General features: G+C 43.4%; 1 protein-coding gene across 1 annotated transcript in view; it reads right to left on the reverse strand.

The window, feature by feature from the left end:
- The window catches only part of Klhl2 (kelch like family member 2), a 107,980-nt gene that overhangs the window by 24,421 nt on the left and 60,186 nt on the right, over positions 1-23,373 (reverse strand). The window contains exon 5 of the mRNA XM_021219112.1: positions 16,325-16,487. Within this exon, the coding sequence (XP_021074771.1) occupies positions 16,325-16,487 (163 nt within the window). The remainder of the gene's footprint in view (positions 1-16,324; positions 16,488-23,373) is intronic.

Below are 23,373 nucleotides of genomic sequence, written 5' to 3' on the forward strand. Positions count from 1 at the left end.
ATCCACTTCCTTGAATGTAGTATGCAAAACATTAGAACATTACAATGGGAGAAAACTGAAAACTAAACAAAAAGTCTTAAATACAGTCCAATATAAACACGTGGGCAGCATTAAAAAAAATTAGTTCATTACAATGAAACAAAAGCAAAGGTTTACAATAGATCTAAATTCTATATAAGTAATTTATTTGGGAACAAAATGATTGATTTTATATCTCAAGACCTTCCCAGGAAACTGGTAAAATTGGTAATTCTTAAAACACTCAAATCCTCTCCTTGATTCTGCTTTTTTTTTTTTTTTTTTGGGGGGGGGGTCAGGGAGCAACATGACATGACTTTATAACATAATTAATGATTTAAAAGCTTATAAAGGATGGATCCAGTACAAAACAGTTTTTTACTGCAAGCCCACCTCCTGCTCACAGTGTGAGCTAGACATAGAAGGCTGTGGCCTGGGCTTTGCACTAAGGCACACCAAGTTTGAATCTCAGCTCTACCATGTGCTGGCTTGTATGATGTGGGGTGATTAATCCCCTAAACCATGGCTTCCACACCTGTAGAGGCTCAGAAAGGTTTCTAACATAATAATGGCATGATAATGTTTTTATAAAGCATGAAGAACTATGTGTGGGGAAGGCTAAGAACTCTGACAGGGCCTGTTAGCCCTGTGACCTCCAAATGCTAAACGCATGCCAAAAATCTACATTATCTCCCACTTGGCCTTCACAGTTGCCTATACTCTAACAGTATGGTTAAAAGACCTTTCTATGGTGAAATAAAAGCTTCCTTTCAACACGCATTTCAAGATACCCTGAAGAAAATTATTAGTGTTCTATTTAAAATATTTAAAAACAAAATGTGCACTTTCACAAACCTCCTGAATACCTATTCACTTTATAAAAGGCTGCTCACCAGATGACTTCAAACATAATGAACAACTCCTGGGGTAATTACAAAATGATTGGATTTACCAAAATCCCACAGACACAGTTCTTTTAAAAGTCAGTGTCTGGGTTAAGCAAGCAAGATATTACACTGAAATAATCATGAAGATGGAATTTCTTTTGTAAATGAAAAAAAAAAATTAACCCAAAATGGATCACACAACTGCCTCAGAAGCACAAAATGTCAGGAGAAGACCTAGTGGTTTCTGGTCTGTGATGACTTCAGCCCAGGCAGCAAGTGGGATAAAGCAAACCATTAGTGCGCTGCACTTCATTAACACTAGATCTTTGTGTTATGACATAAAGAGATGTCATAATTTTTAAGAGAAAACTCTATAAAACATTCATCTTACAAAAGACTGTTATGTAAAACATGGAACTCTTAAATCTCAACAAGAAAATAGTCCCATTTTTCAAATGGGCAAGAGATCTGAATAAACACTTCTTCAAAGATTACATAATGGTGGAAAACAAGCACATCAAAAGACACCTATCATCTTGTCCCATCACGCACTACACCATCCTACAGATGCACACATCTGTTAGAACAATGAAATTCAGGCCACGGAGGCAACATACATAGCGAGACCTGGTCTCCAAACGAAAACCTGAAAACACTGAGAAAATGAGAAACAGGTGACAGGAACGCCTGTTACTCTGCTTCCAGAAAGGGAAAAGGAAAAACCAAAAACAGACCCATGGGACATCAGGTAGAAGACTTCTTGGCCACTTCTGTCAGAGGCCAGACGTTGGTCTCCAGAACCCACATCTGTGACAGCAGAAAACCCAAGGCACCATGGGAGGTAGAGACAGGTGAATGACCCAAGGGCTCCCGGGCCAGCTGGCTGGAGAGAACTGACACCCACATGTCCATGGCAGAGCGTGCCCTGTAGTACTACAATAAAAGCCCAGACATAGTGACTGACAGCAGCTGATTTCATTCCTGGCTATTCTGAAAAGCGCAGCGTTGAGCACAGACCAGCACCTCTGGTAAGGCATGGAGTCCTTTGAGAACATGCCCAGGAGTGGCACAGCGGGTCACACGGAAGGTCTATTTGTATCATCATCATCATCATCATCATCATCTTTTTCTTCTTCTTCTTCTTCTTCTTCTTCTTCTTCTTCTTCTTCTTCTTCTTCTTCTTCTTCTTCTTCTTCTTCTTCTTGTTTTTTTGTTTTTGTTTTTGGTTTTTTTTTGGTTTTTCGAGACAGGGTTTCTCTGTGTAGCCCTGGCTGACCTGGAACTCACTCTGTAGACCAGGCTAGCATAGAACCCAGAAATCCACCTGCCTCTGCCTCCCAAGTGCTGGGACTAAAGGCGTGCCCTACCACCGCCGGCTTATCTGTATCTTCTTGAGAAGCCTCTATACTGATCTACACAGTGGCTGCTAGTAGATACGCCCACTAACAATGAAGGAGGGTTGCTTTTCCCCTATACCTTTGTATTTATCCCTAAAAATAAGTGCATTCTATTAAGTGCAATCACCCAGGATCAGAAAGACAAATAGTGTGTGTCCTCTCTCATATGTAGATACACACACACCACACACAATATTAATAGGAGTAAACACCAAGAAAAAAACTGCAAGGGGCCAGGAGATAGGGGAAAGAGACAGAAAGAGAGAATAATTAAACACATGAGCTATGAAATTGAAAGGGATGGGTGTGGTGGACAGATATGGCAGGGTTGGGGAAAGAAATGGGCAAAGGCACTGGAAGTGGGAGGAGTCAGGCAAAGCTAGAACTACGAAAATGACAATGAAATGGGTTACTGTGTACACTAATTAAGAATTTTAAACTAAAAAAACAAAGATTTACAGTAGTTACAAAAAGTGTATCATACCAAATGGAATTATTTCTATCATAGTTAACCAAAATAAAACCAAGGTGGCTCAGGGAAAAACCACTCAAGTTACAATGTCTTCTCCAACCAATCCCAACGCAGAACTACACGACCCGAACTGAACCTACAAGATCCTAACTCTTACCTACAAACTGTGGCAGCTGGCCAGTTAGAGCAACGGACAGTCAGAAGAGGACAGACCTTGCAAGATGCTGCCCTCCTGCCAAACCACTTACATATCTTCCCGATTTCCTAGTAAAGCCACCCTGGGGGTTGGGTGGGGGCAGGCAGGAGTACAACTGATACAATGCTTAGGCATGAGTTCAATCCCCAGAAGCCAGAGGGGAAACGGAAAGTCAGGTGTGTGGTATTGGCTGTGGTTCTCACTGCTAGAGAAATGGAGACAAGAAGATATTCAGGGCTCCTGAGGAATAACAGTCATATCCACACCCACTTTTCCACTTTGTATTTTGAGACAGCCTCTCACTAAGTTGCCCAGAACAGCCTTGAATTCACTTTGTAGCCCAGGCTGGTCTTGAGATTGCAATTCCCACATAGCTGAGGTCACAGGCCTGCATCACCAGGCCTGGCTCGTTCAAAAGACTATTACAGCCGGGCGTGGTGGCGCACGCCTTTAGTCCCAGCACTCGGGAGGCAGAGGCAGGCGGATTTCTGAGTTCGAGGCCAGCCTGGTCTACAGAGTGAGTTCCAGGACAGCCAAGGCTACACAGAGAAACCCTGTCTTGAAAAACCATAAAAAAAAAAAAAAGACTATTACTCAGCTAGAGAACCATAAAAAAAAAAAAAAGACTCTTAATGTATTACTAAGCAAAGGAAGACAATCTGAACAGCTATAAAGCTGTACAATTACAAGAAGACCTTCTAGAAATGGCAAAACTAGAGAGAGAGTAAGAGATCAGTAGTGCCCATTTCTGATACGGGAACGGTGGGGGTGAATAGAGGATTTTCAGAACAGGGCAACTGTTCTGTAATGGTAGGTAAGTATGTGTCTTAGTGTTTAGAGAATGGTTGCATGGAACACTCACCTACAGTGGGGTCTGGGGCTAAAGAACAGACTACAATCCCTTCTACATCTAAAAACACCATCCTCTAGTTCTCTGATCTCACCAGACATTATGTGATTGATTGATAGATAGATAGATAGATAGATAGATAGATAGATAGATAGATAGATAGATAGATAGACAGATAGATAGATAGACAGACAGACAGATAGATCTGAAGGTTTTCTTTTAAAAATTATCCATTTACTTGTGTATGTGTGGCGTGTGTATGTATGGTATGTGTATATGATATGTATGTGTGTGGGGGTGTATGTCTGTGTGTACATGTGGTGTGTGCGTATGTGTGTGTACATGAATGTGTGCAGCTGAGGGGCTACTGGAACTTGCATGAGTTGCTTCTGTCCTTTCATGTGTGAATACAAGGGATGAGGCTGTGGTTAGCATCCTTGCCTGCTAAGCCATCTCACCAAACATTAGTTTTTCCTTAGCCTGGTTTAAGGCTTCTGCCTATAATCCAAGTGCTTGAAAGAGTGAGGCAGGACAATCTCTGTGGGTTCCAGGCCAGCCTGAACTGCAGTCTTAGGGTGCCTAAAGGAAGGGGGAATAAAACACAAACCACAAAGCAGCAGCAATAAATATGATTTCTTGAATATTAAGAAAGACAGAAATATTGCTTAGTAGTGAGACTTAATAAAGGGTAAATACAGGCAGCACAGGGAGAAAGGCATTTGCCATCCAGTCTGCTGAGCTGAGTTCAATCCGTGTGTGTGTGAGTGTGTGTGTGTGTGTGTGTGTTTGTGTTCATGTGTTCTCGCTGGCACATGAGTGCACACAGCATAGTACTTGAGAGCTCACTGACCAGAAACTGTCCTCTGATCTCACATTCTTGCTGTGACATGTCTCCACCTCATGCAAAATAGAAAAGGAAATGTCAAAAGAGAGAAGGACACAGGAAACAGAACAAGCTGGTGTGGTGGCACACTTGAGGGGCTAAGCCAGGTGTATGAAGAACCCAAGGCCACAATGAGTTCTACAGAAGCCTGGCAACACAGCAAGACACTGTCAAAAAAGCATTAACAAGAGCTGGAGAGATGTCTCAGCGGGTAAGAGCACTGACTGCTCTTTTATTTTTTATTTTTATTTATTTTTTTTTTTGTTGTTGTTTTTCGAGACAGGGTTTCTCTGTGTAGCCCTGGCTGTCCTGGAACTCACTTTGTAGACCAGGCTGGCCTCGAACTCAGAAATCTGCCTGCCTCTGCCTCCCAAGTGCTGGAATTAAAGGCGCTGACTGTTCTTCCAAAGGTCCTGAGTTCAAATCCTAGCAACCACATGGCGGCTCACAACCATCCATAATGAGATCTGACGGCCTCTTCTGGTATGTCTGAAGACAGCTACAGTGGAATTAGATATAATAAATAAATTAAGTAATATTTTTTCCTTGTGTCTGCTTCATGAGCAGGAAAAAACTGTACTCACTCAAAACCATTCTTGGTAAGTTAAAAAGAAGAAAACAACACCTCAGCAATTACATAGACTAGAAGTTATTGACCATATTTTTTCCTGGTTATCAGCACCACATGGTTCTACACGCTGACCTACAAAGCAGTTTGTGTGAGCTGACTTGGCCACACCAAGCAGTGTGGCTCTTGCATATCCTAGGGCTACCATCCCTGCCCCAGCCCAGAGTGGTTCTCTGCTTGGCCAGCTATGTGCTCATGACACTTGGGTCTAGCCTCCTCCCTTCCTTCTTCTCTTCCTCCTTCTGTCAACTTTCTTTGTTTTATTTTTTGAGAGACTGTTTCAGTTCATAGCCCAGGCTGGCCTCGAACTCACAGGAACCACTGGCTTCAGCCTCCTGGGTGCTGGGGCATGCACTAGCCACTAGGACTGTCTCTCTCTCTCTCTCTCTCTCTCTCTCTCTCTCTCTCTCTCTCTCTCTCTCTCTCTCTCTCTCTCCAACCCTCGTATGGTAAATTATAAAGGAAAACTGTTTGATGACGAGCAAGTTCTTGGCATGACCTTCTGCTAAGCACTGCTGGAAACTGGAAATAAAGGAGTCCATCAATAACTGCTTGGCAATGGAATGTCTCTTTGCTCTGTGTTTGTTTGAGACAGGGTCTCACCTCAGGCTCACTATGCAGCCAAGGATGACTTTGATCTCCTGACCCTCCTTTTTCTACATCCCTCTGTGTTCTGGGATTGCAGGTGTATACCATAATACCTGACAATTGATGAAATACTCCCAATATATTAGTGGCTGATGCAAAACATGTCTGAAGAGTGAACTCATCTGAGTGGGATTTGCTGGTATCACAGTGGTGACCCTCCAACTTTAAGCTGAGTGGGACAGCTCCACTTGTGCCAGGCGTTGTGATAAGCACATTCAATCCTGACACTAAGAAGGTAGAAGGAGGATGGTGATTTTGATGTCATGACTACATCCTGAGAACCTGCCTACAACATAATAATAAAACAAAACAAACCTACTTTTTCTTTTTATTATGAGTTAGACTCCTGAGAGAAACAGACCAGTCCCACAATGGATAAGATCCATTATCAGGAATCGTTGCATATTGTATATACAGTCACACAACCACAGTTGAGTCCACAGACAGTCACGTGGACCTGTGAGCCATGTTACCCAATCAATGCATGTGTGGGCCCCAGGATGCCTGCAGGAGTGTCCAACCTCTTGACATTGCTGTGCAATGTTACCATCTACAAAGTTCACATAGGAGTAAAAATCTTAACAAATCATACATGCGTACACAATCTCATAATGTTTTAAGTAAGTTTACGATGTTTGAGCTGGGTCTCAACCATAGTTATCCCTGGGTGCATGCAGCCTGTGAACAGGTAGGGCACATCTTGGTTTAAAAAAAAAAAAAAAGAGATGATTTGTGTGAAAGTACCTATGCATAATCTGACAGTGAAGCAAGAGGCTAGGGAGGGAGCTTTTCAGTTAAGAGTGCATGCTGTACAATCGTGAGAGCAATATTAAGGTCCAACGGCCCACATAACAAGCCAAGCATGTAGGAGGCCACGGCCCCTCCCTGGGCTACCCGAAGTCGCACCTTAAAAGATGGCACCTGTTGGCTATGGAGCTTGTGGTAAACAGGTCCATATTTGGTGGTGATATGTTCCCGCTCTTCTGGTTGGCTGAGGCCGCGCACGCGCACCTGGTGAGGTGCTGTGGCCTGCAGCGATTGGAGTGGGTAAGAGTATAAAAGGGCTTGTATCCTGGGACTTGGGGGAGATGAAGAGGGAGATGATGAAGATTGTTCAAGGTTCCTGAATAAACTGCTGTAAGAAGAACTGGTGGTTTCGTCTTCTTTGCTGTGGGTGAGAGGACACGACAAGTGGTGGCCTGTACGGGGACCCAACTCCCCCACCGAAAAGTTCAGAACTTTCAGCAGTCAGTGTTTGCCGGCAGGGTAAGTCCTCGGTAAGTGAGACTTACAACCCCAGGAGTTTGGGGAAGGACCTTGGGGAAGCATAGAGGCTAGAGCAAGGTCGCCAGGAAGCAGGTTTGCCAGCAGGGTAAGTCCGAGGTAAGTGAGACTTACAACCCCAGGAGTTTGGGGAAGGATCCCGGAGCAGGGACGATTTAATAAGTTTCTCGGATTGAGACTATAAAGTTCCCGGATTGGGATTATAAGGTTCCCAGCACAGAGATGAACTTAAAAGTAAAGAGAGCAGGAGGAGATTGCTTTAAAAATGAAAGTAAGAACGTTGGTGCAGCTGTTAGTAATTTTGAATTTAATTAAATCTTACCTGGCAGACGAGTGGAGGGTATGCTGCCAAGTTAGAAAAGTTTTTCTGTGGCCAGGCTGGGTATTTTAAGAGATTGCTTTCCCAATCGCCCAAGGCCAACTACTGCAGCTCCTATGAGATGTCTAAAATTATGTCCATGGTGTCGTAAAGGCTCATGCAGCAGAAGCAGAAAAAGGCAAACGAGTAGCCAGCAAAAAAGTAAAAAAGCTAAAGAACAAGAGAGTGAGGAGGGAAGTTCAGATGAATCATCTGACAGTGGAGATGAAGTGAAGTTGAGTTTTAAGCGAGGAAGGCCGCCTGAACCCTTGGCACCTCCCTTGCCCTCACCTCCTCTCTATAATGGGGAAAGAGGAAGTGAAGGAAAGAGCAGCCACCATGCTTCGGTATAGTGAAATCTGCTTTGAGAAGTTGGTGCCTTCCCAGTGTTTCAAGATCAGCAAGGGCAACGAAGAATCAGTAACTAAAATGGTGCTTCAATAAACCGTTGTTGTGGGACCCTGACCCATGTTTGGGCCAGCTGCCCTTATTACCACTTAAATCAAAGCAGCTGGCTCAACGCCCTTGTTAACTCTCAGCTAAAAACTGGATTCTTACTGTAGATATTCTGGAGCAATTAGTCTTTGNGTCAGGTGTAAATGGTGCTTCCAAAATACTGCCTTCCATATATTCAAATCATAATGCTAAGTGTAACCTCTGTGCAGTTTCAGAATTTTTCTCGTACAGCTAATTTGTCCCGCGAAACAGGAACATCCGTGTGGAGATGCCATCGCTCAGCAGTGGTTGAAGATGATCCAGAGGACCTTCAGCTTCCTCAAGGATTGGGGAGGGATGGTCTTCTGGGGAATTTTTGCTGTGTGTTGTGTGCATGGTGTATGTGTCGGTTGCTGTGTGTGCAGGCCCATACTTCTGCCATGGTGGTGCAGGCCTTTGCCGCTGTGGAAGCAGGACATTCACCTCAGTTTTGGCTTGCTGCCATAAAGAAATAGCCTTGCCATCAGGCTAAGCACTGCACAGGGGACAGCTAGTGACCTGTTTGGCATCCTCTGGAAGGCATGTCTAATTGCTTGAGGGTTAAGTGTCCAAGTGTCCTTCCCCCAGAAAAATGACACGGGAGCTGGCCAAGGCCTCCCTGGGTGGTGAGCCCAGAGGAAGGCTTTGTGAAAGGCCCCTATGGTTGCATATGGGGAATTAGACCTCTACCTTCACCCATGTAGCTTGCTTGCAATAAAAGAAAAAAGGGGGATATGTAGGAGGCCACAGCCCCTCCCCCTGGGCTACCCGAAGCTGCACCTTAAAAGATGGCACCTGTTGGCTATGAAGCTTGTGGTAAACAGGTCCATATTTGGTGGTGATATGTTCCTTCTCTTCTGGTTGGCTGAGGCCATGTGCCTGGTGAGGTGACGTGGCCTGCCGAGATTAGAGTGGATAAGAGTATAAAAGGGCTTGTATCCAGAGGCTCGGGAGAGATGAAGAGGGAGATGATAAAGATTGTTCAAGGTTCCTGAATAAACTGCTGTAAGAAGAACTGGTGGTTGCGTCTTCCTTGCTGTGGTCAAGAGAGGACGCAATACAAGCAGACTTTGAATTTCTAACCCTAGGTCTGGGGTTAGCTGGTTTCCAGTCCAGTCAAGAAAACATGAGCTCCAAGTTCGGGGACAGACTCTTCAAAGGTACAAGTGGAAAATAAGAGAGGAGGACACAAAGCCTTCTGTTTCTATGCATGTTCATCACACCCACTCCCATATACATGGGCACATACACTTACACACATACACACACAAATAAATAAAGTTTAGAGGTAGGGGCCAGAGGGTAGCTCTGTGGGTAAAGGTGTTTTTACACAAATCTGAAGGCCTGCTTCTGATCTCCAGAACCCACATAGAAGTGCAGGGGAGAAAGTATTCCAGAGCCATCCTGCCCTCCACAGGCATACCCTGGCACACACGCACCCACACCTACAGATATCACACCACAGAGCAACCCCAAGTAAAACACGTTACATAAAGCCTCTCTTACCATTTCTAGGGACAGAATTTGATTTCCTATTTGTTAAAGAAAAACAAAGGCTATCACACATGTAAGGGCAAAAGGAGCTGTGTGAGCTGTTGTGGAAACAAGCAACACCCCGACCTCTCCCAGGGGGCTGCTTGGCCTTCTCAGCTCTGGCTGACATGAAACCATACTTAAAAGGTTATGTGAGACTCTCAGCACAGGGCAGGCTACTTCATATTCATCCATTTAGATATGAATGGGAACATACACACACATATCCAATGTATTTAATACTAGCAATTTCTCAATGCTATAATATAAAAACACATCTGATAGAAACCATAGGAAGGCAGGAAGGTGACTGGCCGTCTGTTATTTTATGTGTTCTTGATCCAAATGATTTGTCTGGTGCTTAGCTCAAGACATGAAGCGCTCTCATATCACAACTACTACTAATAAAATAAAATAAAAATGATATGACTGAACCTCTCCAGCTTCAATCCACAAAACCATGGAGCCCAAAGTGTCTTACAAACCTCCACTGTGAGCCTGCGTGTAAGTGTGTATGTTGTGAGTGTGTGTGTGTTAGAGTACGTGACCGTGACTGTGTGTTTGAGTGTGTGAGTGCATGAGTGTGTGTGCACGTGTGTGTACGACACTGCAGGTTAGAGGGCACAGAGAGCACCTCTCAAATCTTCCACAGTGTATGCAGAAGACGGCAGCACTGGGCTCAAATCTGGAGACTTGAACATATGAGGAACACTGATTTTAATTATTTAAAAGTTCACCAGTAAGCATTGGAGCCATGCGATGGAATATTCTATACATGCTAAAAGGGTAGCTCACAATATAAAAACAGTCTTAGGAAATACAACTAAATAAGACAATATAAGGCATAGCTCAGTATATATAACATGCTAGCTACACAATGTTACACATGTCATATATACAGAAGGGAGACATGTATATGAAAATATGCATAGGATATAAAACCCAGGACCACCAGCCTAAAGATGGTACAGCCTACAATGGGCTGGGTTTCTCCCATCAGTTTAACTAAGAAAATGTCCTACAGGCTTACCTACAGCCTGATCTTATGTAGGCATTTTCTCAATCGAGGCTCCCTTCTCTTCAATGATACAAAAACTAGCCCTGGCTTGCCTAAAGGATTCTCATTGTAGACCAGGATGGCCTCAAACTCACAGAAATCTACCTGCCTCTTCTTCCAAAACACTGGGATTAAAAGTGTGCACTACCATACTCGGCCAAACATATTTTGCAAATGTGCTCAAGTGTATGCTGATGCCTGCAGAGGCTGAAAGAGGCAGTGAGAGACCTGGAGCTAGACACACAAGCAGTTGTGAGCTGAGCCACATGGGTGTTAGGAATCGAACTCTGGTCCTTTGGAAGGGCACTGCAAGCATTCTTAACTGCTGAGTGATTTCTCCGCCATCAACCATTAATTCTTGGTATTCTATATTTCTGCCTCTCATAACACCAACATTACTTCTGTCTGCCGTGTGCAACAGAACGAGATTAATGCAACTCTTATGAACCTCGTCAAAGGTTCACAGAGATCACCACATTTTCCTAAATGTTCTTTCCTTGGCCTAAGGACTTCCAATTTTGGGGATCTCCTTGTACAATAATAGGCCAGAGGTCTTCATTGCTAAATGGCTATGAATTTAGGCCTCAATTACCAGCCTTTCTTGGAACATGAAACTTGGATGTTACAACTGTTTCGGTTTCTATCTAAACTTGTTCTTGAAAGCTCATGTGATAAAGTTTCTGCTTCTGAGGATGCTGATGAGAGAATAGACCATGATAGTGCTAATGTCATACGTGGATTATTTGTACTAGTGTAACGTACCCTTGGGAAGCAGGGTTCAGCTGGAGGAAGGAGGTCATGGGGAGGGGTTGACTGTTTTGCCTACATGTATGTCTGTGTACATGTATTTCTAGTGCCCAGGAAAGACAGAAGAGAAAGGTAACGATGGGCATAAACCACCATGTGCATTCTGGAAATTAGATATGGGTTCTCTGGAAGAACAATACTCAACACTGAGATGTCTTGCCAGCCCCCAAAGGGTGTGATCTTGTCCCACGGCCCTTGTTCTGTGACTCTGTCTAAAATAAAGAGAGCAGCTTTCCTCTCCCATGCCCTTCTGTCCCCATGTCCTACCCACCAAACATATACCTGGTGACTGTGGGCTTGAACCCTCTGGATCTGAGCCAAAACGAAGCCTTCCTTTAACGCTTCTCCAGTGTCTTGTCACAGCGATGAAGAACTGATCCACCATGATGGCTATGATCAGATGTGGGCAGAACAGAATGTGGCACCCATCGGTAGACATGGTTAAATTACTGACTCTTACTGAACACACTATCAACTAAGAGCCAAACATGACAGGATTGATGTGACTAAAACAAGCTCAGTGTCTGTCACAAAGGGAAGACATTCTTCACATCTCTCTCTAGGGAAGAGGAAAAACTGGCAAGCCACTGCATAAGAACAATAACTGTGCACACTCAAGCAGACACCACAAACGCAGGACAGAAACCCAAAGGTCATTTCAGGGTTTGAGGTCTTCTGCTTATATGCACCATCTTGCTTCATTCAAACCCTGCTTGTCTTAGAGCTGAAGAGCTAGCTCAGTGGTCAGGAGCACTTGCTGCCCTTCCAGGGGACCCAAGTTTGGTTCCCAGCACCCTTTTCAGCTGGCTCCCAACTGTTATAATTCCAGCTCCTGGGGATCCAAAACCTCTGCGCTCTTAACCTCCGGAGGCACCTGCAACCATGTGTACACATCCACGTGCAGACATGTACCTACATATACTTTTAAAAAATAATACATTATTTCTTAAAATACTATGTTTTCTTAAAGCTCTGGGTTTTTTGTCGTTGTTGCTCTGGTTTTTTGGCCCTCATTCTAACATGCACATGCAATCTTCTTGAGTGTATGCATGTGGAAGAGCTTGCCCTTACTAAAGAAGACAAAATTTCCTCTTGTGTCTCTCTAGTCTCCAGGGTGAGCACTGGCTCGGGGGCCTGAGGAGCACTCCCAGACAACATTGCAAGGCCGAGGGTTCACCAACCCATCCGTGCGATGCTTTCGATTTCAGTTCAGTTACAAGGGGAACCTCGCTCATCTCAGAGCAGTGAGTCAGGTGGGGTACAGATGGGATGAGGACTCCAAGACCTTCTCCCCTTGTTTTTGCATGAAATCATGAAATTCAACTACCGGCAACGAAGGCTTTAAAAAGTCCATATTTCAGTTTATGATTAAAATCCGATTTCCAAAATATCTTTTTCACTAAAATTATTAAAATGTATCTAAGCCAAGGAGCTGCATTTTCAGCTTCTTTGGATCTATGGCTTGCTTTCAAAAGCAGCTTTAAGACAAAGGTCTAGTTGAGTTGGGAAATGTTTAAAATATACACATCACCTAAAAAAACATGAGAAGATTGCCTCTAACCAGCACAATCCTAGTAAGTCAATAAGCGGAGATCATGGTAAATTCTTCACTTAAACATTTTATTATGATGATTAACCTTTATTAGTTATATCAATTAGTGGATTTTACCATGACCACTTTTTAAAATATTTTATTGATTGATTGAGTGAGTGAGTGTATGGGGTGCTGAGCACACACATGGACATCAGAGGACAGCTTGGGGAAGTCAGTTCTCTATTTCAATCACGTGGGGCTTAGAATTCCATCAGCCATGATGGTAAGTGCCCTTATCCACTGAGCCATCTCACCACTTACCCCATTCTTTTCCTTGTTATTTGAGGCAGGATCTTTTGGGGAGTTAAGGCTGGTCTTGAACTCCCTATGTAGTTAAGGATAGACTATGATAACTATTTCAAAACAACCTGACTTTCTATATGTATACCTCTTTATGAAGTTTGCATAAAAAGGGAGAAAAGGGCAGGCTGGGGAGATGGTTTAGCAGTTAAGAGCACTGACTGCTCTTCCAGAGTTCAATTCCCAGCAACCACATGGTGGCTCACAACCATCTGTTATGGAATCTGATGCCCTCTTCTGGTGTGTCTGAAGAGTGCAATGGTGTACTCATATACATAAAATGAATAAATAAATCTTAAAAGGGGGTGAGGAGAAAAGAAGATTACAGCTGAAATATTCTCTACGAATTGAGAGCTCTTCTGATTGGATTATAAGCACTGTTCTATTTTTTTGTATATTTTTTTCTTTTCATAGTAAAAGATGTTTTAAAACATGTTACCTATAAGCCTAAAATACTCAAGCAAATACAAACTTCAGAAGCAAACATAAAAGCAACATATTTGAGTTGAGACTCTGAATTAAAACACAGCGTGGTAAAAATGAAGAATCCATGCTTCTGGGTACTTTTACAGAAAATATCCTTTCTTTTTCTCTATTCAAAAATAAAAAACAAAAAAAAAAATCTATCCGATCGTGAAGGACTCTACAGAGTAAAGACATAAATGTTTCAAGTCTGAGAGAATAATTTTTTTTTTTCAGATTCTGTAGTATGCCAAAAGACTTTCAATAAGAGAAATCCCCCAGCCTCCCAAGCATAGCTAAGCGGTGCGCTGGCCTGCAGCCTCGGAGCAGGCATGGCTGCTCTGCTGCAGCGCAGGCCCTGTCTCCACTCCATTTTTTATCTCTTGCATTCCCCCTACGCTCCCCTCCTCCACATTAAGAACCAACATTTATCAAGCGCGGTGTCAACAAGAAGCAACTCAGGGGAGACATGCTAAATAATAATCAATTTATACACATTAAAACAAAAACCCTGCCCCCGTAGTCTTAATGTAAATCACTTAAAACATACACACCACGTCTAGCTAATGGAGACTGCATTTCTAAGGAGTATTTTCTATTTGGCTGGAGAGCAACAGTACTAACTTGAGGAACACATTGGTGAGTTCAGAGCAGCACATTATGGAGAAGGATTTCTGGCCATCGGTCTGTTAGGGATCGTCCTCCATTGACTTAAGCAGAGTTTTAAAAGCTCATCCCCGAATCAGCTTCCTGGAACTCTGATTTTATAATGGACAGTTAGGCCAGCAGGTGTCCCCAAATGGCTTGATTCTATCAGCCCGACTTTGGAAAGGAGTGGTAGAGCAGGGTATGGTGGCTCTCAGCTGGGGGTCAGAAGCTCAAGGTCAGTCGTGGCTACACTAAATTAAGGGGTGCTGCAGGTGGGGGCCATGCCAGTAAAGCAGTGGTGACCAAGCACATGCACAAAATGTATGCCTGCCACCTCAGCTGCTGTGGCATGTAAGCAGAAGCATCGGAAGCAGGACATCCCAGGTTAGAACTGCATGAGCACGGGCATCCCTACCCAACTTGGGGAGACTGCCTTAAGTACAAGTGAAAATAACGGGGTGTGGTTTCGGGAGACAACCTGACTAGCACAAGGTCTTGGGTTCAATTCCCAATACAGGGAGAAAGGGGGGGGGGGCTGGAGAGGTGGATCAGCGGTGAATAAGTAGCACTTGCTGTTCTTCCAGGACTCAGGTTCGATTCCCGGCACACATGCTGCAGCTCACCACCTACTGTGGCTCCAGCTCCAGGGCATCTGATGTCTTCTGCCGGCCTCCACTGGCACTGCACACTGCACACGTGCAGCACACAGATGTATGTGCAGGCAAGACATCACACATCAAAACATAAAATCAATGAAAGGCACTTGTCACCCAGGGGTGGTGCCAAACGCTCATAAGCCCAGCTCTCTGGAAGCTCGAGCAGGAGAATGGCTGCGGTTTGAGGGCAGACCCTGTCTCAAGCAAAGAGGGACGAGTCTGTGGAAGCTGTGGGGACACCTCCTATGGAGCATAGTGAATTACAGTTTCTGTAGGTGTGTTTCCAGAAACATGGTCTAAAACAATATGGCGCTTCCTGATGATCACTTTAACATGCATTTTCAAATGTTTATAAGGTCAAAGGAAGAACACAAGCTCCCTCTGTGACCCTTAGTTCCGTCCAAAGGCCTAACACCAGTCTCTCCTCTAGATGCAGATGGTTGGTGTGAGCAGATCACACAACAGTCATGGGTATCCCTCTGCTGATAGTAAAGGCCGTTATGACACCCATATCTACAGAGCCATAATTGGGTCCCACCTTTCCAGTCTATCCCCACACATCAAGATTTCATTACTTTGAAGATTTTTAGGCCATAAAATTGTTTCCATGGATACAGTGGAAAAGGTATAAAACATCACAAAGGCAAAATAATTTAATTATACATGCATACATTCTCTCAAACACCTATGCATTACAAAGAATACTTAGGGATCCAATGTTTTTATAAAGAAGCTATTTTATCATTCAGCCCCAATAACTTGTACTTTGTTTTATTTTTTGAGACTAGGTCTCAAGTATGCCAAGCTGGCCTTAAACTATACATACAAGACGGCCTTAAACGCATGATCCTTCCTCCCAGCCTCTCAAGTGCTGGGGTTACAGATGTCCATCCCCAGTCCCAGTTTATGTGATACTAGAGAATCAAATCCTATCTTCCACACCTACTGAGCAAGCAAGCATTCCACCACAGCCCTACAGCTGCATCTAAATTCAGAATTTTAAGACTATGTTTCAGTTTTGCAGTTCTAGCATTCTGGAAATTTAAACATAATTGTAAAACACCCAGACCCAGAAGTCAACATGACTTTCCACAGTCCACCATGGAGCCACAGAGATCTCAGGGACCTGACTCCCCACAGTCTCAAATTCCATCATGATCTGTTACACTTGCCTGCATACGTGTTGGCCTTATTCAGGAGGTCTGTGCATGCATGCATATCGGCAAAAGCCCGGATTCCTAAGCAGTTGACAGGGTGAAGCTGGGATTCTAAAAATTCACAGCATGTCTTCTTCACATCCTGTAACTGTAGCAGGCCAGCTGCTGGGAGGAGGACCTGCAACACACAAGTGAAACACTTAGGCATCCGTGGGCAGCCACCCTCCCTTTGTCACCTCTACATGTGCGAGGTAGGTCCTGCCACAGGCGACAGCTCGCATCTACAGCCACATATTCCACACAGACAAATGAAATTAATTATTGCAAAAATAGTGATGAGTCTTCCCACTCTCCATCATTTCCACAGAACCTTTCACAGGTCTCCCCGGTCACGTACGGACATCACACTGGATTCTCTTAATGGTTCACTGTATAAACATAAACTGTTCGCTTGAATTTCTTAAGTTTTTACTTGGTAGTCTGTGCGTGTGTGATATGTGTTAGGATCGAGTGTGCCACAGCCATTGTGTGTTGGTCACTTCTCTCGTCCACCTTTACATGGAATCCAGGGATAGAATTTCAGCGGCATGGCTTGCCAGGCAAGCCTCTTTACATGATCAGACATCTCTCCAGCCCTCTTTTAATTTTTAAAACACAGATTATTACAATGCTAGGGGGTGCTATGATTCGACAACAACAACAATAACAACAAAAAAAAGCTTTGTTCCCTTAGTGTAAGATGTCACTGACTTCCAGGACTGGCAAAGGGATGGGCCCAGAGATACGCAACACAAGGAAACTACATTTCATAGAAGGCTCAACGTTCTACTGCTTGACTAATGTAACAACCTACTTTGCCTGGGAGACAGAGGAGGCAAGTGGATACGCATCAAACAATTTCAAATTCAGCATAAGTCTCAAGCTACAAGCAGACAATTGCTCTAGAATATAATATGTACGCTAAAAAGTAATACATAAAAGGTAACTGCCTGATAATGTTTAAATGTGTATTTGTGTTTAAGTAACTCCAAGCAATTTAATATTAATCACAAGTTAACTATAAAGGTTGTAATACAACCACCATCATTTCTGGACCTTTCAAATAGGTCAAAAGTACAAACATTTTTCTCTGCCAATGAATTAGGATGCTGTCATTTTAAACACCACATTTGAAAGTCAAAATCAGGAGAAAAATTTATTTAAAAAGTCATGAAATTCCTGCTGCTCTTATGAAGGCCACCTCCCCTGTCCCCCAAGTCAACTACTAGAATAAATATTTTTAGAAGAGAGCACATTAGCATGAAAAACAACTTTCTTAATTCCTTGAGGGGCTTTGGAAAGCCTGGGATGCAGCTCGATGTAGAATGTATGGGGAAAAAAAAAAAAACAGTATTACTTTAATATGCATTATACTGCAGCCCAAGACAAAAACAACTTATGACATCTCTAGTGACTTTCCATGTCTAGGTAATAAGATGAATGTGAAGAAAAAGAACATGTTTGTTTTTTTTTGGGGGGGGGGAAATCACAAGCTACCCTGCTCTCTGACATGAAGCATGGAGGATCCCACTGCAGGATGCTGAGGCCGTGTGTGTACATGCACGTGTACATTGATTGAGGCTGTCTGTATATGCACATGTACACAGATGCTATACACGAGCGGTAGCAACTATCAAAACTAAAGACAAAGACATTTAATCGTGACTGAGCCCCGGTCTATTAACTACCGTTCTCTCTGACACACAGGCAGAACATCTAGAGATGGCAGAAGAAAACGACATGTGAAGAACGCAGGGATGAGGCGGCTGCGGCCAAACCTTCTGCATAGCGTGCGGCAGAGTGCGCTTCGCTGCATTAAGACAACGACTCTCCCTGGGAGGCTTCAATTGGTTGACCGCGTTCACATTGAAAGGATTTTCTATGCTTGCTCTAACTGTGCTCTGAAGCAACGTAAAATACCTTCCAGAACACTTAACAGCACAGCTATTTAATTTAGCAAACATACGTAGTTTAGGAAGTGGTCTTCGGTGTAATATTCATTCTTTGGAATTTATACAAATAAATTGTAACGATCACCCATCTAATCGGCTTTTCCCCGGCAATGACACGGTGTTTTTCACTAGTTTCCACGGTACTGGTAACACAGCAGACGGGAGGAAAAAGTGGCTGAGAAGAAAGAAACCAGCTTGCTCACACACCAGTGGGGGGGAAAGACCCGGGAAACGGATTCAAATAGTTTGTTTATTTTAGCCAGAACTGCCAAGGCACATATTCTCTGACTCAGCAACTGAGTCCACTGACTCGCTACCATGGTCACAGGCTCCTGTGTAGCAGAGGCCCACCTCAGTGTGACTGGGGCAAAAGTGGAAGTTGGAGGTGGGCCCGAATCACACGGAGACTGATTAAATAACTAATAACCATATATATATATATATATATATATATATATATATATATATATATATAGAGAGAGAGAGAGAGATCCAAGAAAGCAATGCAGTCTTTAAAAAGATTTAAAGGTAGGTGTGTGTGTAGTGTGTGTGTGTGTGTGTGTGCACGTGCGCATGCACAGAGGCCACAAGAGTGTACAGGTACTCTCTTATCTTTCTCCGCCTGTTACTTTGGGTCAGGGTCTCTTCCTAAATCTGAGGCTCTCACTTTCTTCGTTAGTCTAGAAGTTATCAAGTCTTAACACGCCTCTCTCTGCCACCGTCCTCCGGGTTACAGAAGTTGGCTTGTTCCGTGGGTACTGGAATCTGTCCTCCCATGCGCATGAACACACAACAAACCTTTCGCAACTGCTGAGCCCTCTCTCCAGCCCCATTTATCTGCTTTACTGGATTTAATGTAATTCATAGAGCAGTGCAGAATTAGGCCATGAGATTGAAAGTCATTAAAATTATAAACGTGTAAGCCTACACAAGTGTCTGAAAGCAAAGGTAGAAAGGTTCTTCTGAGAAGAGACTACCTAGACATTATTTTTATAGACTGAACAATGAGTTCATTGTTTTTATAGGCTTGAAAAACATATGTTGAACATGTGTGTCAACTGTATAAAACATTTATTACTATTTTTATCTTGCTAGTAAATCCTTACTTAGTTTTGTGATGTTAACTTTATGATGACCAAACTGAAAGAACTCATAATTATGTAATTAGTTACACGCAGCCTCAAAACAAACAAAAAAATTATTATCCTAGCTTGTCAACATGACATCTAGTGACCACCAGTCACTCATGATACCAACAGTAAAAGTAGCTATGGCCACATCAAGACCTATCTTTGAATCAATTAAACAGCTGGTTAAAACAAAACAAAATAAAAGATATCAAATGAACCATACCCCATTACCAGAGCCACTCAGTTAGCAGAGACCCTGGGACCAGGTACCTTTGGTTCCAATCAACCAAGCTTCCAATCTGCCTCACAAGGAATTCAAACTCAAGAGGGGTTAAAGATAATGTCTAAGTCATATGGCCATGCCATGGGAAGATGGAGATAGAATACAGTTCCAAGACTTTCAATCCCATCTCTAGGTGATTTCTAAATATCCCACACTCTCCTTTCCATTACAGTGCTAAACACAACACTCAATAAAATCATTCTCAGAGTAGCTTCCGTATTTAATGGAGTACCAGGACAGGCAGAGAGGTGGTGGCCAATAATACCTAATTCTCCTCATTATGTAGAAGTTAATCCAGAGCCTTGGAGAAGCCGTGTAACTCACCTAAGGCCATACATACGACATGGAGATAAGACAAGCCTGACATGTGAATAGTATTAACCAAAATGGGGTTAACTATTTCAGATAGCATAGACATTCTATGTTCATGGTTCACTATAAATCAGGAACTGGAGAGAAAGCTCAGTGGTTAAAAATGCTTGCTCTTCTAGATGACCGGAATTCAGTCTCCAGCACCTGTGGTGGGTAGCGCACAATGGTTCCAGGGATCCAACACTCTTCTGGCCTCTGTGGACACCCATGTAGGCACGCGCGCACACGCGCGCGCGCGCGCGCGCGCACACACACACACACACACACAAGCACAAAATCCTTAAAACTTAAAACAATGTTGTGGACCAATGTGGCTCAATGGTTTGCTGAATTAAAAAACTGGATACAACATTGGGAAGGTCTAGGAAGTGGGGATGGAGGAATTACACTGATACAATAACCTCCCGGACATCTCTCATTTATCTAACAGAAATTTTCCATTTACTCCCGCTTTGGTGGGATTAGCCCTGAGACTGAGAAAAATAACCCGAAAGCATCCTAAGATTCTTGGTACACTCTGGAACATCAAAGAAAGCAACTGTGATTTCCCACAGATCTGAGTGACAGGACAGAGCGAGTGACTACATCTCATGGGGTGTGTATCTAGAGGAAGGCCACACTCTCAAGCAGAGACATCCCTCTTGGGTGTGTGGAGTGAGCAAAGACGAGCCCTTCCTACAGCTCTCCTTCTGCTCGGTTCTGTCAGTACTGAGTTCCTCCACTTGAGCCCTGGCACTGCCACCGCCAGATCAGTCCTTCACAGTGACAAAGAGCATTTATACAACGTGAACCAAATTATTCTTATGTATTGCTCCCTGTGTTGGCTGTCTATCTCCCTAAGGAGTGTAAATTCTATGGTGGTAAGGTCAAATCAGGTTTATCCATGCTGGACTCTCAGGTCCTAGATGAATGAATACTCACGTAGCCCAGAAGTCAATCTACCGGAATAGAAATCAATTTGTCACTGTGTTTTAAAGCAGATACAATTTGGAATGCTTCTTCATCAGAACTACACTCACTACTTGGGGGAATAATTTGCATGTGACATTTCTTTGGTCCTATCTCAAATTCCTTTCAGCCTAACCTCTTACTTCAGCCAACACCATAGTGACCAGCTCTGGAACTCACTGATTGCCTTTATGAAGATACCACAGAGCACCCTACCATGAGCCTCTGCCACACTCCTGCGCAACATACCACCATAAACTAATTTCTAAGCAGAATATACAGTATGGCATCCTGTTTGTTTTATTTATTTTCTGAAACAGGGTTTTACTGTGTAGCCCTGGCTGCCTGGAGCTCACGACTTAGATCATGTTGGCCTTGAACTAACAGCCATCGATTGAACTCATATTGGCTTACTGCCTGAGTGAGCCAATATGCCTGGACTTTTGTTCTTTGTAATTATGTGTATGTGCATGCCTACATGTGGGTATACAGGGTATGCAAGTGTACCTGCAGGTGGGCAGACACCAGAAGAGGGTGTTAGCCACAGTACACCAGCACTGGGAATTGAACTTGTACCCTCTGGAAAAGCAACAAATGCTTAGCCACGGAGCTATTTCTCTGGGTCCCGCCTTTTCCCTCCGTGTGTGTGTGTGTGTGTGTGTGTGTGTAAACACAAAGATGGGTCTAGAAGGAATTACCACAACTATTTTTGGAGACTATCTCCAGTTAGTGGCAGTATAAAAGTGTTCTATTTATTTGTAAAGTTTTCTTCCTGTTCTAATAGCTATGCATTTGAATGGTCATGTATTATTTTTTAAAAGGCAGAGAAGCAAGTGAAGGAACGAATGCCTTTCTCTACCTTGAGAACTCCAGCCAACAAGCAGTGAGTGCTGGGAGGCCTGGTGAAGTGCACTTCCCCAGGGGGAACTTTGGCCACACCCTCACCAGACTGCCCTCTTTGGCTTTCCATCACAGGACAGTGTCTTAGCATTTCTATTGCTATAAAGGGATGCCATCACCACTGCAACTCTTGTAAAAGAAAACATTTAACAGGGACTGGCTTACAATTTCAGAGGGTTAGCCGATTATCATGGTGAGAAACAAGGCGGCATGCAGGTGCTGGAGAAGGAGCTGAGAGCTCTTTTTTTTTTTTTTTTAAATAATTTTTTTTTAAAGATTTATTTATTTATTTATTATATGTAAGTACACTATAGCTGTCTTCAGACACTCCAGAAGAGGGCATCAGATCTTGTTACAGATGGTTGTGAGCCACCATGTGGTTGCTGGGACTTAAACTCCAGACCTTTACCCACTGAGCCAACTCACCAGCCCTGGAACTGAGAGTTCTACGTCTGGATTGGCAGGCATCAGGAAGGCTTGAGCTCACCAGGGAGTCACACTCCTCCTCTAACAAAGCTCCACCTTCCCCAAGGTCACACCTCCTAATGGGCCTGTGGGAGGCATTTTTTTCTCAGACCACCACAGGCAGGGTTCTGTAGAGGACCCTCTTTCTCTCAGGTGCTCTTGCAATCAGCAGCATGTTTGGAGAAGGATGAAGTAGAAGATCATGGTAGCTAATTAAATAAGCCTAACTTACAATGCTATCATTTGAGAAATAACTTTTTTTCACTTAGATATGCTAATTTCAAACACAGCAAGACAAATTAAAGGCTATAGCTGCCTATACTCCAGGAGAAGCATTCCATAATGAATAAGGAGCATGGTGGGCAGGGGAGCACTGATTAGCAAAGACAAGGAGAAGGCTGGACAAGGAAGCCGGAGCGGAACACTGAGCATCCCTCTGCCACTTTCCCCAGCCGCACACTTTAAACTAAGATGCTTTCAGCCCAGCTCACACTGACAATCCAAATTACACGCGCAATGCTTTGCTCAGACAAGCACACTTCTGGCGGACTATTAGACTCTGTAGTGTATTTTCAGCTTGGGCATTCGCTCCATGGGGTAAATAATTTATATAGTATGTCTTTTAGATCCTTAGCCATTGGCAGTCTGCTAATGAAGAAGAGATTACAAAATGTTCTGGGTACCTTTTATATAGTATCTATATACCATACATATGTAATATATTTATATAGTATCTATATGATTGATAGAGTTTTAGATATAGCTATAGTCCAATACCTAAGAAACATGAACGTGAAATTGACAGCTCAGCTCAGCCACTGTAAACTCACAAATGTACTACCAAAGTGTAGGCTTTTATTAATATGCCAACACTTATATGTTTATCTCAGAAACAACAACCTGGACGCAAACAAGGAAATAGCTGCCCAAGGGCATGCACAGAGAGATGACATTATCACCACACGTGAAGATGTT

The sequence above is a fragment of the Mus pahari genome, chromosome 19 (genome assembly GCF_900095145.1).
Source record: "Mus pahari chromosome 19, PAHARI_EIJ_v1.1, whole genome shotgun sequence".
Classification (NCBI taxonomy): Eukaryota; Metazoa; Chordata; class Mammalia; order Rodentia; family Muridae; genus Mus; species Mus pahari.